Raw genomic sequence first — 15,672 nt, 5'->3', positions numbered from 1 at the left:
GCTGTCCAGACCAGAGCTGCTGGGGGCTGGGTGGGGGCTACATGCCAGATGGTCTGTCCAGGAAGCAAGTGGATAGAGAGGAAGGAAGGAGTAGACAAAACCATGGCATCTCCCCCCCTCTCCCCTTTCCATGCTTGACTGGTTGCACAAAGACAGGGAGTAGCCTGCACCTGAAAACAGCTGTAGTAGATTACTCCCCCATTCCCCATGCAGCACAAGTCCTCTGGGAGGTATTGTGCTTCTCGGAGTTCTGAGGTGTTTGGATGGGTAATACAGAAGCTCGTTCTAGGTGTGAGAGACAGCGGAAGCCCCACTTGCACAAGCAGAGTCCTATTTAACTCAAGGGAGGCACTCTCATTTGTCAGAGGTGGGAGTCTCATCACTTGAATTCTTTAAATCAAACTGGGATGTCTTTCTACACATATCCTTTAGCTCAACCATCAGATTGGGCTTGATGTAAATGGTGAAAATCTGTAGCTTGGTTATGCAGGAGGTCAGACTGAATGATGATAGTGGTCCTTTCTGGTCTTAGAATCAATTAAACTGTCTACAATTTCAAGGCCGTTCACACCTCTCTGGCTTATACCCTCTCAGCAGTTCAATTCTGGGCACCCTGGAGTGTGTGCTGTGACTGTGAAGCTGAGACCTGCTCTTCTGAAAAGACCATACAGGAAAGAGTAGTACTCTCCAGTGTCCTCAGAAAGCCAAAGGGATGAGAGATTGGTAGACAGCAGGTGAATATGTTTACCTGGAAGAAGTTCAGATTTAGGGTCCTGATTGTAAAAAAACAAGCTTTCCAACAGTGTCCAATCCAGGAATAAACATTTGGAAGATTTCACATATTCCTTCTGGCTGAAGATTGGAGTTGGCAAAATGAGTTTGTTTGTTGTCTTTGTTATTTAACTGGGATTTTCTTTTTTTGGTAGCATGTTAATTAGTTCCTCTTGCCTACAAAAAGTAATATTTTTATGGTTCAGTGAAATTTTGTAAGATAAAATATGTTTGAATTGAGGATTATCATTTGTACAGCAAACACAAAATGCTATTTGTTTGATGGGCAGCAGAGAGAGATGCGGAGCTGAATGGAGAAGCTATGCAATCTCATCTATAAAAGAAAAGGTGATATGGTGGACAGGACGCCAGCTTCAAGTGAAGTGGGGTGGAAAGGTTCAATTCCCTGCCTTGCCTTGGGCAAGTCACATAGTCTTTGCGTATGTTACGCCCTGATGGGTGAAATAGGATAAGTGTCGTCCTCCTACTTCACAGTGTGTTGTGAGGATAAACACATTGTTGTGTGAGGTGCTCAAATACTGTGGTACTGGAGTTCATATAGGTATCTCGAAAAACAACAAGGAGTCTAGGTACCTAGACAGATGTGTATTGCCCCGATGCTCTCAAATCTCCTTGTTGTCATTTTTAGACCTGTGGGTTTTGCCATCGATTTAAAAAGCACTGGCATTATTTAGCTTGTGCATCATTCTCTTTCTGACTCCCTTCCAAATTTCTGTGTGTGATCCCTGGAGGCCACCACAGCCCCAGTCAACTCTGCGCAGACACATCAAGGACTCAGGGAGCTGGTAGCAGTTGTAAAAAACATAACTTTAAAAGTTGTTTAGGTCTCTGAGTTGAAAATGAACCATCAAATATATCTGCAGTGCATGTGTGAGCCTGGGAAGGTTGAATAGTAAAATTATATAGTTCCTTTAATTCTGCAGGTTCCCAGAGCCGGCACAAAGTCCAATATACAAACCGCACACTGGGCTTGCTGCCTAGTGGTCTCCATTAAAATCGTTACAATTTCCATTTGCAAGGAATTGATGTCATGGTGGCATCCAGGGTATCATCTCAGCAATGTTAATTAAAAAAAACAAGGAAATGGTGAAGATTCTAACGTCAGCCATTGTATTCAGCACTGAAGTTTAGCTGCCTCGGGAGCAACAGATGGAGCTATTTTAACCTGTGCACAGTAGTGCCTGTGCTAGCACAGAGCAGGGGCTCTTTCTGCCAGGACACTGTCTGCATTGCAACAGAAAAACCCGCAGCAGTGCGTCTCTGAGCCCACTCTCGGGGCTTAGGCTGCTGGGCGAAAAATAGCAGTAGACATTCGACTCAGGCTGAAACCCGGTGAGGGGGGAGGGTCTCAGCGCTTGGGCTGCAGCCTGAGCTCCAGCATCTACACTGGCAGTATTTAGCCCTGCAGCCTATGCCCTGCGAGCCCAAGTCAGGTGATCTGGGCTCTGAGATTCGCTGCTGCAGGATTTTCTATTGCAGTGCATGCTGGCATACCCTAAGTCAGGACTGACTAATGAGCCAAGGGGCTTACTGAATGCCAACACCATTTCCTGCCACCCCAAGAATCAGCCTCCACATGCTTAGCTAGATTCCCAGTGCAGCACGCTGCCCTGTTGGTGTCTTCGGGTTTATCTTCACTGCAGTGTTACCTGGAGGGATAACTTACAATCCTGTCCACACACACCAATCTCTAGCTTGACTGAAGGGAAGCTTTAAACTCAAGTTACCCTGACCCTTTGACGGGTACAAGTTGCAGCTGGAGCGCTGCTGGTGCAGGGCTGCCGCCGGTACTCTGTACTACTAATACAATCACCGTGCTGCCGGTGGGCCTGTCCTCACTCAGGTTAGACTAACAGGGGAGAAGCCTTCCTAGCTTGATCTAACAGTGCAGTAAAGACAAGCCCTGAATGCATTCCTTGAGACATCCCAAACTTGTCCATTGTTTCTGGAGCTCTTCTGGACAGAGAACCTACAATGTCCCCTCTAGAGGCAAATTTAGTGAGGATGAAAATATATGAAAAAATAGAACTTAAATGATCAGGCACTATGCTTCCATCCCAACGGCCTGCGAGCAAAGCTGGACAACACACTCTCTCAGTAACCACACTGCAGTAAAGCAGACTCAGATACAGAGGAGACGGCTGTGTTATAAAGTTTGAGGTTAGCTAGGTACAGCAGGTGGATCAGCAGGCAGATCGATAGAGGTGTTCTCTGGCTTGAAATAACACCAATCTTTTTGAAAAATAAGGCACCATCACACCGTGCTGACTTTCCTTCCACATGCAGCATTGACAGCAAGTTTAAATGCCAAACAAACGCTGATTTTTTCAAGTACGTCAGTGGCCTCCAAGGGTGTAAAATTTCCTTAAATTATTATCTACACTGAACAACACTGCCAACCCCTCGCTGCCCCCAGCACCTACTGATCCTCGCACTGGTGGGGAGCTCTGGCAGAGGTACTGTGCCCACATTCACTTGCTTTACTGCAAATTCTCTCTCTCCTCCCCACGCTCTGCCATCTGCCTGGCCATGCAGCAGTACTCCTCCGCTCTCATAGACTCCTGGGCTCACACTCCTAATCCCTTGTGCATCACTTCTGACTCCCTCTGAGCGCCCGCCTCCCCACTCCGGATCTTGCCAGTTGCTAGAGCTGGTTAGATAATGGGATGGATTTTGTGAAAAGAATGCCCTCCCTTTTTCTTTTCCTTTGGAACACCTTGAATTTTGACAATCTCTCCTGCTCTGCCTTACCCAGCCTCATAACAATTCTTTGAAAACAAGACTGAGTTTTTGTAACAGCAGCTGGACTGAGACCACAGTTCAGAATTCATCAGAAATCATCAGTGGGAACAGTGCCTCACCTAGTGAAAATCACATAGTTCCACTGAGACCAAAGGGCCAGATCCCAACTGATATAAATCCACACTGAAGTCAAAGTGCACTACACCGATTTACATCAGTGGACTCTACGTAGTAGCATCCGCAATGTTGAATTTAAATTAGGAAACAAGATACTGTCCTACTAACTATTGCCTTGTTCTGTTTTTCTCTTGTCTTGCAGCACCTTCTCCAATCAGTATTGTGAAAAAAGGCAAGATAGCTAAAAATAGCATCTCCCTTTCCTGGCAGGAGCCGGATCGACCCAACGGCATCATCCTGGAGTATGAAATCAAATATTTTGAAAAGGTGTGACTGACTGATTGCAAAGCATCCTAAGTACCTTCTCTTTGCTGTCCTTCTCTTTTAGTTATAATTATCCTATGCTTGGAAGGGAATGAAGCAATTTTATGCATAAATCAATGTCAGATTGATTCTGCAGTAAATGATTAGATAGACTTGAAATGTGTGTGTTGTTTTCCATTAGTGTGCCACTTCTGTTGAACAAATAAATTAAAACTGCATGTCAGTTTCATCTCCAGTCTTATCACATTAAATTAAAGTATACTAATTTGTTATGAATCAAAGGAACCTGGGAACTAGCATCCGTCTTCTCACACAGAGCATCAGGCAATCCCCAATCTTTTAATTTTACACTTCGGCTTTGGTTTTAAGGATTAGCTGGCATTGATGCCAGTGCTCAGTGAACTGTCTGCCCAGGGCATGTTGGTGTTCTGATTGTATTTCTGCATAGGTTGTTGTTGTTACAATTTATTTGCATTATGGTAGCACCTAGGAGCTCCAGTCTTGGACCAGAACCCCACTGTGGTAGGCATGGTACAAAGTCAGAACAAAAAGACAGTCCCTGTCCCAAGGGACTTCCAGTGGAGGGGGCCACATCCTGAAGCACTGGGCAGTCTTCCTTGAGGCAGAGTTCTTACTGAAGTCCATAGGAGGCTTGTCAGAATAAAGACAGAGGATTGACCTTGGGCAAGTTCCTTCCTCTCTCTCTTCTCTGTTTCCCCTTCCTCACTTCATCTGTCTTGTTCGTTTAGAGCGTGAGCTCTTTGGGGCAGAGACTGTCTCTTGTGGTGTGTGTGTGTGTGTGTGTGTGTGTGTGTGTGTGTGTGTGTGTGTGTGTGTGTGTGTTTGTGTCTGTGTATACACACATAGGGCCTGGCACAATGGGGTCCTGATCTGGCTGGGAGCATCTAGGCACTATGGTAGGCACAAAATACTTTAAAATGGCGAGTGTCATTGCACCACATAGGCATGTCCCCATCCTTGGGGCAGAGCGGAGCTGCCATGCTCCAAGGAGAGCACCAGGGAGCTTCCAGTCTCAGAAAGGCAGGAAGTCTGCTGATAGAAGCAGCATCCCCACAACCTTCTCTTTCATGGGGTGCAACTTACTACTTTATGCAAGCAGGCCAGCTCAGTTTTCCTGTAGGGTGACCGGATGTCCTGATTTTATAGGAACAGTCCCCATTTTGGGGTCTTTTTCTTATATAGGCTTATGTTGCCCCCCTCCTCCTGTCCTGATTTTTCATATTTGCTGTATGGTCACCCTAGTTTTCCAGTGTAACAGAGGAAGTGACCCAGAGCACAGGGCCTTCAAATCTTCTTGCACTGGCCTGGGCAGCACAAGGTGGGGAAGGTTTGTTTGTGCTCTGCACCCACATAAAGGGCAGCCTGAATAGGGACATCAGTACCTGGCCCAAGACATTTAGGGACAAGTTGTGCCCCCAGAAATGCATGCAGCTCCCACTGGCTTCAGTTGGAATTGCTTCCCTGGGTCTGAGGGCAGAAATTTAGCCCTCAGTCTTCAAAATAAACAGTGGCTCAAAGGTGCTAAGAATCAGGACAACTTTCCATGTCATTCAGGACAGGCACATTCGTTTGGATATAGTCGGCACCCCCTGAGTGTTTGTCCAGATCTCCAGCTGGAACCTTTTTATGCTCTCCAGAAAGTTTGGGATGTTTGTTTTATTTTGCATGGTTCTCTTGTTCCAGTGCCTCTGGGCCCCGGTAAACCCACTGAGCAAGGCTTTTCTGGTGCTTCTTACCTGGCTGGAACAGGATATATCTCACATCTCACAAGGACGCTGGGTGTGATGTAACTCCTAGCCCGGTTTTCTAAACACAAAGAATTGGGATAAACTGCAAATGAGCATCTCAGTGTTGAGCCAAATTGGATGTTTGATTCTTTTGCTATTAGCTCTTCACTGCTCTCAATACATACAACACCCTGTGTCCCGCCCAGAGTGCCAGTACCAGCCACCCACCCACCCCCAAATGCCGTTTCTCCAGGACAGATTGCTTGAGGAAAGATGAAAATATTCTAGGTTCACAGGGCTCAGTCCTCAGCTGTGCTAAGTTACACTCAGTGAAGCTCAGGAGTTCTGGCAGGGAAAGAGGGTGGATCTAAGTTTTGGCTGGGAAAAAAAAGATTCTGGGGCACTGCAGATGCTCACAGAAACTTGCTTCCAAGAGGAATACACCACCAGTTCAGAGGAAGAGACTTTTTCACCTTGTGACACGTTAGCCTAGGAGGGAGGGAAGTAGCCAGTATTGCTAACAAGCGAATAAGGATGAGTTCTGTGGAGCAGAAGGGGAGAGGATGAGAGGTTCGGAAGGGCAGAACCAAGTCCAAATGTCTGAGATGGAAATCTGTTCATCCATCAGCCAGACAGACAGTAGATTTTGGCTCCCAGAAATGTTGACCAGAGAGTAGGGTAACAGTGTGGCCTTATGGACCAAGCACTGGACTGGGACTCAGGAGGTCTGAGTTTTGTTTCTGGTTCTGCCACTGGTCTGCTGGGTGACTTTGGGCAAATCACTTCCCCTCTTTGTGCTTCAGTTTCCCCATGTGTAGAAAGGGGATAGTAATACTACTTTCCTTTGTAAAGCACTTTGAGATCTACTGGTGAAAAGTGCTATAGAATAGGTATTATTACCATATATTTCATCATCCTACTCACCTGGCTTGACCAGTCCAATTGCATTTGCTCATCAAATGAATAAATTATTTAACAAATTACTAATATTTGTACATATTTGATTAGCTCATAAGTGTCAAACCTTTTTTACACAATGTTCTTTATTCTTTACTTTTTTTTAAAAAAAAGACGACATTACAATAGGCATTATAACAAATACAATTGTATAAATAATGTGTGAGAGTTATGCACCTAAGCCAAGATTTTCAAAAGTGACTAGTGATGGGGGGTGCTTTGATTTTTGGATGCACAACCTGGGACACCTTAAAAGGGTCTGGTTTTCAAAAAATGCTGTGCACCCAACCTCTGAAAATCAGGACCTTTAAAAGTGTCTCAAGTTAAGAATCAAAAAATTGAAGCACTCAAAATCACTAGTTACTTTTGTAAATCTTGACCATGCTATACAGTAATTTTCAAGGCTGTGTGAGGTTTACAATTCCTAGAAAAATATAATCCTGTGAATTGCTGAATGTCCTCAATTCCCAATGAAGTCAACAAGTGCTGAGGGTGCATGGCTACTGAGCTGGTTGGAAAATGAGGGCAGGGGGATTTCCCATGGAAAATCCCAACTATTTGGTGAAATAATTTTAAAAAAAAGTTTTGATTCTGAAATGTCCCTTTTGTGGGAGCTGTAGTTCAGGTTCCTCACTCTCCCATTCTCTTCTATAGGCCAGGCTCCTTGTTCAGAATACATCTACCATAGTGCACAACAGTCTCCCCTCTGACACATGGAGGGAGGCCCTGGCCACGGTGAATCATGGGAGATAAAGTCTGGCTGAGGAGCTTGGCCCATAGAGAAGAGGGGACAAGAGGAAACCAAACCACAACTCCTATGAGGCACCAGGATAAATAGCCAAATAAAATTATTTCAGTTTTCATCTGAAAAAATTTTTTTTTGGTTTTGGGGCATTTGTATTTTTTTTTAATGAAAAATCTAAACTTTCTGAAGAAAGCACTTTTCAGCAAAAAAAAAAATAACTTTAGTTGAAAACCCAGTTTTCTGTTGGAAAAAAAAAATTAACAGAAAAATTTAGACCAGTCCTACTCAGCTCCTTCCAGGACTGGGTCCTTAATCCCTTGGAAAAGACTTGATTCATTTTAGAGCCGTGTATGCGAAATGTACATCCACTGCTAAATGTGGATGGTTAGTGAAATAGAACGTAAGAATGTATCACACAAGAGAAGCCTTGTAATTGTGGTTATATTTCTCAAATTGTGTAAATTACATTAGATGAATGCAACAAGCTGTGTTTAGAGAACAGTAAAAACAAGAAGGTTGGCCTTTAACCCTTTCACTGATTGTTCTCCAGCAAACCAGCTGTGCTGCCATTGTCCACAGAATCAGTGCTGTGTGAGGCCATAGCTGATACAGTCAGCTGCACAATTGTTCCCCCCTCACTCCTTCCCACCCTAGAGATCCCTAGGACATTCAGCAATGATCAGTCAAGTAACAATGAAATATGCCAAAGTTTCTTAACTATGTAGGCACAACAGCGTGCAGCAATGATGTAGTTAGAGTGCTTAGAACATTGTTTTCACCCAGAAAAGCCCTTGCTGATACTGGTGCCTACTGCGTCTTTGAAAGTCCTTTAACAGAGCTTCAGGTGAATGGATTTTTGCTCCATTTTTCCAAAAAGATTCAAGTCAGTTGTTCCCATAAAAGGAGAGAACAATGTTTTATTCTGAATGACATCCGGGCGCTAATACCCTGCATTGAAAATAAACTGGTTAGTTCACAACTACAATGTTGGTCATGTGCCAAAATGCACATATGCCAAAGGTCATGGTTTCAGTATAAAATAAACCCATTCTCTTATTATCTCCACCCCCTCCCCCAATAAACCTCTCAGGGACAGCTTTTCTAAAGCACTCAACATATACAAGTGGGGTCACATTTTCGCTCGGTACCCAGTGGTTCTCAGTGAGAGCTTCTGGGTGCTGAAACCTTTTGAAAAGCTGACTCTCAGTTTAACTTGTCCATATGTGCCAGTCCAGGTTTCACCCTTTGTCCTGGGTTACTTTATAAGGCTTGCAATGGGCAGTCCGAACATCGGGCTGGATTGTACTGTGGGGTATAGCTCGTCTCTGGGGCAGAGCGGGGCTGGCACATGCTATGAGAAACTCTGGGGAGGGATTGTGTTTCAGCTTTGCAGGGCTGCCAGGGGGTATGCAATGCATTTCAGGATGGGACCAATACCACTACTCCAGTGAGTCCAAGTAACACTGACATTGTAGAGAGAAAAGACTTTTGGTTGATCAATTTCTTCTGATTTAGGCATAGTTCCAGGAAAGATTTGCTCTGAAGAATTACTCACCTTCTTTGTTTCCATATTCAGAAGATGAAGGGCTTTAAGATTTGTTTCAGAGTAGCAGCCGTGTTAGTCTGTATCCGCAAAAAGAACAGGAGTATTTGTGGCACCTTAGAGACTAACAAATTTATTTCAGCATAAGCTTTCGTGGGCTACAGCTCACTTCATCAGATGCATAGAATGGAACATACAGACAGGAGATATTTATACATACAGAGAACATGAAAAGATGGAAGTATGCATTCCAACTGGAAACGTCTAATCAATTGAGATGAGCTATCATCAGCAGGAGAAGAAAAAACCCTTTGAAGTGATAATTGAGATGACCCATAGAAGGTGTGAGGAGAACTTAACATAGGGGAGATCTGTGTGCACATTTGAAGTGTCTCTGTTATTTTTGAAGTGTTGATTGAAATTGAACTTTCTTCGGCACTGGAAATGTAGCTGTTTCAAAATGGTGATTTTTGTGATGAGATATGAAGCAAGGAACTAGAATTTGTCTTTGCTTGAAATAAACAATCATTAATTCTTTTGTTACATGTGTCACCAACGTTACGCTGCGGTACATTTCGCACTTCCCTTTGACTAGACTGGGGTAAATTATTTCCGATGTTTTAGCCTACTATCATCACCATTAATGATGAGCCAGTAATTAACAATGAAAAATGCATGATTATTTTTTTTCTTTTGTTGTGTTTGCAAATTGTCTTTAAATAGTTCACAAGTTTTATTCAAATTATTCTCAAATATCTTCATCAAATAGTTCTTAGTCTGCAAATTGTTCATAAATAGCTGTTGCAACCATTCATAATGTACGCTGTCTTGGTCATTTACATAAGTCATGTGGTGTTGTTTCTGTTATCTGATTGGGGGCACTGAATCTACAACATACTTAAGCATGTCCTTAGTTTTCCATGTGTGTAGTCCCATTGACTTCAAAGGGAGTATGGAGAAGCTTAAAGTCAGGTATGTGTCTAAATGCCTTGCTGAATTGGAAGCTAGGTTTTTCACGTAACTAAACAATATAAATGTAAATTATAAAACTGAATATATAGTTTGAAATTTGCTTTTGGTTAATACCGAAGCTTGGTATTTTCAGTAGTAAAGCTCATGCACTCAAAAGTTTGCAGAAAGCAAACATGAATGAGTTGTGAATGTAATCGGATTGAAATGCAAGTCAGAATTTGAACTAATATTAACATCCCATTCTCCCCACTATTCATTCAGCTAATTGCTATGTCATCCTTAGCACGTCTCATTTCTTATTAACTTAATTTGCATTCTCTTGCCATAGAGCCCTGTACAATAATAAATTAAGAAAGCATGTCCCCGTGTTATAAGAATTATTTGTCTTGAGAGTCTGAGAAAATTAAGGCTTGAATCTCATTCTTTTAAGAGAAATCACATCCTAAAAGTAAAGAGAATAGCTTTTTCCATTTTTTGTCCAACCCAGGCCCATTAGTTGGGCAGGCAAATTTTCCATGGTTTAATTAGAAAATGGAGTACCCTATGTTTGGAGTTTTCTGATAATCACTCGGGTGCTTGATCCACAGCTCATTAACGTTAGTGGGGCTAGTGGCCTGTCTCCCTCAGCCCAGGAAGGACTAATACTATGTCCAAAGCCTGCTCAGCCCTTCTTTCAGTGCACTGTTGTCTTCTTTGAACATCAGACTCAGAAGATAACACCAAGCAAAGCTCTTCCCTGAACAGGCTGCAGGGACCTAGAAGCCATTCCTTACACATGGCCTGCTCCCTCACTTAGGCCCAGCCACAGGAGTGCACCACTCCTCCCACAACTCCCTCATACTTGCTGGCATTTAGACTCTCTTGCTGGGTCACAGGTAAGGCTCGGACCAACTCCCCTTAAAGGTCAGCCATCCTGTGACAGACGCCCATTGACTTCGAGAGACTTTGCATTAGACCTTAAAAGATCTGCCTCGAAATCATGTGTTTATCTTGAAATACCAATATGGAGATCTGAAGGGATATAGTAATTAAAAAACAAAACTGTGTTCAATGCTGTTGCCCTTAATTTACATGATCGGATGCTGATTGTTTAGTGAGTAAATATTTCTAGTGGCAATTACCAAACATTTGAGTCTGACGTTAAATCAAAGACAACCACAAACTGCTTGTTTACACTCAAAACTTATTTACTTGCAGATTATTTCAGCAAATTTATTTAAAAGGACCTCACCACACACAAAAATAGTGTGTGTCATTATATCTGTATATAATATGTGTGTGTGTAGATAGCTATATCTGTTTGTGTGTATTTGATTTTCAGTATTTTTGGTTACTATTTCTAACCAGGCATAAAATCTAGATAATAGCACTGATTTTCGTTTTCACTCTGGCCACTGGCAAGGTACACTGTGTCATATAAAGGGGCTCACTTTAAGGCATCTTTATATTGCTAGAAAGATGTTAAGTGGCCTTAGTGTGAATCCGGGACTGATTTTTCCATCTTCCTACACTTTGGCCCTGATTCTTATTTATACTGTTCTGGCAGTGTAAATATAACCTCTGCTTACTTTGTGGTCCCTTTGCACTGCCTGAGCAGTGTAAAGTGGATTGAATGGAAATGAGGATCAGGCCCTTTAAGTTGTGGTTGACCCTTGTGCAAAGTGGATTTAAAATGCTGTGTTCTGAGTCAGTGGCGTTTGACCAGAAAACAAGACTTCTGTTTCATTAACAATTGTGAGGTTTTGAGTTTTGTTTAAATTCTGCATCAGAAAGAAAATTTGACCTTGGGAATTTTTTTGGGGGAAAAAAAATACTAACAAGAGAAAGAGAGGGTGAGTCACCCCATTGATTAGGGCACTTCCCTAGGACATAGGAGAGCCAGGTTCAAGTCCCTGCTATATATAGAAAGTGTCAGTCTCTTTGTCCCACTGGAGGTCTTCCAATTTTGGGCAAATAATTAAATATTCATTCAATTTGTGGAACTTGTTGCCAGGGGATGTTGTGAAGGCCAAAACTATAACAGAGTTCAAAAAAGACTAGATAAGTTCATGGAGAATAGATCCATCAATGGCTGTTAGCCAGGATAGGCAGAAATACAACACCATGCTTGGAATGTCCCTAACCTCTGAGGGCCAGAAGCTGGGACTGGATGACAGGGGAGGAATCACTTGATAATTGCCCTGTTCTGTTCATTCCCTCTGAAGCATCCGGCATTGACCACCGTTAAAAGACAAGACACTGGGCTAGATGGATCATTGATCTGACCAAGTATAGCCATTCTTTTGTTCTTATTGGGCCAGAGTGGGTGCCTTAACCACTGGGCCATTGGCTATTCTGGGGGATGGACGTCTCTCATGTTCTCTGACCAAAATCAGAAATTCCATCCTGGACCAGAGAAGGATTCGATTTCAACAAATCAGCATTATCCAATTAACCCCCCCCACCACCATTTTATGGAAAATTTCCTGACCTGTTATATTTTACATCCACTTCACTCTAGAGTAAATGACTATATAAAGTGAAGGGCAATAGAGAATTGGACCCCATGTCTTTGCAGTATGTAGTCTTTGTATAGATTTTTGTGGGGTAGAGAGTTTCATTAATACATGTTTAGTTATTCTTTCTAAACGTTGGTATAGTCATTATTAGTACTATTGCTGCTGTGTTAATTAGCAATTTGTATTTTGCTAGTGTTTTTGTTTACATGCTTGAACTCTGCATTTTTTGTGGGGGGGGGGAAGGATCAAGAGACCAGCTACACCATTATCAAATCGAAAGAGACGAAAATCACGGTGAATGGCTTGAAACCAGCGTCGACATATATCTTCCAAATCCGAGCACGCACGGCAGCAGGATATGGTGGCTTCAGTCGAAGATTTGAGTTTGAAACCAGTCCAGTGTGTAAGTCATTTTAATTACTGTCAGCTCATGTCTCTTGAATGATTACCAGAAAAGAGTTAGTAGATCTTTGCAAGGGACTCTGTCAGTCTCCCTATCATCCTCTCTCTCTCTTTGGCCTGATCCATTTAGTGAAGATGTATCAGTCATGTTATTGCTGCAGGTTAGACAGGTGAACATACATTGGTCCCTGTTTCCTCATTTCATTTAGTCTAGAGAGAGATGAAAAAATCAGGAAGTCTTTAAACTTAGGAAATTTATGAAGCTTGCTGGTCAAAAAATGTCTGTTTACTGCTGTCTCCCTTGCATTGAAATGTTGCAATTTGCTCATTACTGTGTCTTTGGGTTTTTATTGCATTCTTCTTCCCATAGTCTGGAATTCCCTGTGGAACCCTTGAAAGTTAGTGCCAGGGCGGAAGGGAGGCTGGCATACATTTCACCAGGCTCTTGTACTGTTGCACACCTCTTAATGTGGTCTGTGGAGGATTCTGAGACATCTCTTAAATATCTTCTGAGCATATTGCTAGAAAAAGGTTCTAATAGAAAAACCTCCCAACATCACTTGTGGTGCATCTATAAGAGAAAGAGCTTTGACATCAAAGAAATCGTTGAACATTAGAATCTTTCTGCAGCAAGCACTGTAGTTAAAGTTGCAAAAACTGCTTCCAACCCCATCCCAGTGCTCCTAATTTTTCCAAAATATCACCTTTTGATCTGAAATTTAGGGGAGCTGGAGGGTTGGTTAGGAGAGGAAGAATCCTTTCATGTGTTTTTGAGTTTACTGGAAGTGAAAAGATGCAGTTTACAACTTACAACAACAACGTAATCAAGCAAAACTTTTTTTTTCTTGGGAAGGGCTATAACAAAAGGTCTGAAATGTGAGCCTTGGCCTGGGGCAGGGAAAAGTTCTCCTTGAAGACTAATTATTCTGTTTGGTTTATAAAAAAAAATAAAATGTTTCTGAGTATCTAAAGTTTGAGCATTTGAAGATTATGTCCTGAGCGCAAATGACAGATCATTTCCTTGGGCTATTTTCTGCCTTCTTACACAGCCCTATTGACTTCAGTGTTTGTACAACACCTACCCCAACAGCGTCCTGGTCTATGACTGAGGTTCCCAGGTGGTATTGAAATTCTCACAATAATAACAGTACAGATAAAATAGAGGGCAACATTTGGCCTATTAAGGACTCACTCCTATATACACTTTACACACACTTAACTTTTAGCATAACTTCAATGGAGCAACGCATGTGCTTAAGGGTCACACTTGCATGTTTGCAGGTTTGGGACCTAAATCTGTTGGTGCGTATTTAGAGATGCCATTGTGTAAATTCATAGCCAGTTAAATCGACTAATTTAAAGCCAGGAAATACCCTTTACCCCCACTCCCCACCCACAAACATGCCCCTGCTGCCTGGCTTGATGTAATGGTGCAGGAAGCACGCCCTGTAGCCCCATTAGCTCCCTCCTCTAGATGGAGAGCACGAGGCAAATGCAGCCAGGTCCAGGGAGGGCACGGACATAGAAAACAAAGTGCTGGGCATCTGACTGCAGCAAACTGGCCAATTCTCTGAGGAAATGCTTACTTCTGTGATACAGTGGGCAGATGCTAAATTCCATAGGGGCAAAGTCATAGAGCAACTGATTCAGGCTGCCTGAATGCTCAGGTGGGTGCATCACTTTGCACCAGTTCACGTTTTCAAGCAACCATAAGGACTGAACACTACTTTTTTTTTTTAAAATAGAAGCTTAGATTCCAGAGCGTAATTCTGTGGCGGGGTGAATTCCATGGCCTTGTGGAGTGTGAGGGCCCTGCTTATATTTAAAGGATCAGTTTTAAGCTGTTTGCCATGTGGGCAAAGTCCTAAGCACTTTAATTTAGTTCACAGCTAGCCAGGGGTTTTTTTTTTTTACACCTCTGACTGACAAAAATGTTACTGGCAAAAGTGCAGTGTAGTCATAGCCTCAATTGCTTTTATAGACTATGATGGAGAAATACTTTTTGTCCCTTTCTTACCTATTCTTTGCAGTGGTGTCAATGATAATTTTCACTGTCATAAAATATGTACTCTGTGTACCTATTTCAATTTGTACAAGTGACATTTATTAACCTTGTATACTATTTGTATGCAAGAGAGGCTTCATCACTGTAATATTCTGTTCATTCCTTTGGTGAATAGCAAGTCATGCTGTATGTTTTCCTTATAAATTTACATTCATCAGCTGTTTAATTACTGCTTCCTTGGTTCATTTAAAAGTCATCATCAAGTTCTTTAAGAAAGATACAATGTTGTCATTTCAATGAGAGTTCCCTTTCACATCCTAACTCTGGGGTCAGTGGCAAAGCTAACACAGTGCAAATAGCGTAGTGATGCAAAAATTAATGCAATAAGCCTTTTCTATTGAATGTATTTCTTATTGCATTAACCACTAACTCATGTCCTATAAGTAGAAACCAAACCATATTATGCTGGAAAATAATTCTGTATTATGATAGGCAAGGGCTGGATGCAGTAGAAAAATTTCTAATTTAGAGTAGTTCAGTAATCATGTTTGAGAATATTAATAAGTAATATAGTGGCATTTATTGCACATTTGGTCCATTGCCACCGTGACCTAATATCACAAGCCAAAATAATCATAGTTTTGAACGACTAATTGTGTAAATCTTGGAAATGCTCATTGTAGCTCTCAAAACAATAATAATAATATTTTACAAGGCATAGCATCATAATGTTTCAAAGTACTTTACAACCACTAATTAATTAATTGATTTTTGCAAACCCCTCTGTTTGAATATTCCCATTTTGCAGCTAGAGAAACTGAGGCACA

At 42.2% G+C, this 15,672-nt stretch overlaps 1 protein-coding gene across 12 annotated transcripts in view; it reads left to right on the top strand.

Moving 5' to 3' along the window:
• The window catches only part of EPHA5 (EPH receptor A5), a 420,893-nt gene that overhangs the window by 248,733 nt on the left and 156,488 nt on the right, over positions 1-15,672 (top strand). For all 12 annotated transcript variants that reach the window (XR_007773661.1, XM_050948232.1, XM_050948231.1 and 9 more), the window contains 2 exons: positions 3,854-3,978; positions 12,682-12,841. Coding sequence is in view for 11 of the 12 variants with exons in the window: in XM_050948232.1 (XP_050804189.1) it covers positions 3,854-3,978; positions 12,682-12,841 (285 nt within the window). In the remaining variant the exon portion in view is untranslated. The remainder of the gene's footprint in view (positions 1-3,853; positions 3,979-12,681; positions 12,842-15,672) is intronic.

The sequence above is a fragment of the Gopherus flavomarginatus genome, chromosome 3 (assembly GCF_025201925.1).
Source record: "Gopherus flavomarginatus isolate rGopFla2 chromosome 3, rGopFla2.mat.asm, whole genome shotgun sequence".
NCBI classification, from domain to species: domain Eukaryota; kingdom Metazoa; phylum Chordata; order Testudines; family Testudinidae; genus Gopherus; species Gopherus flavomarginatus.
This window is presented reverse-complemented; position numbering and strand designations above follow the sequence as displayed.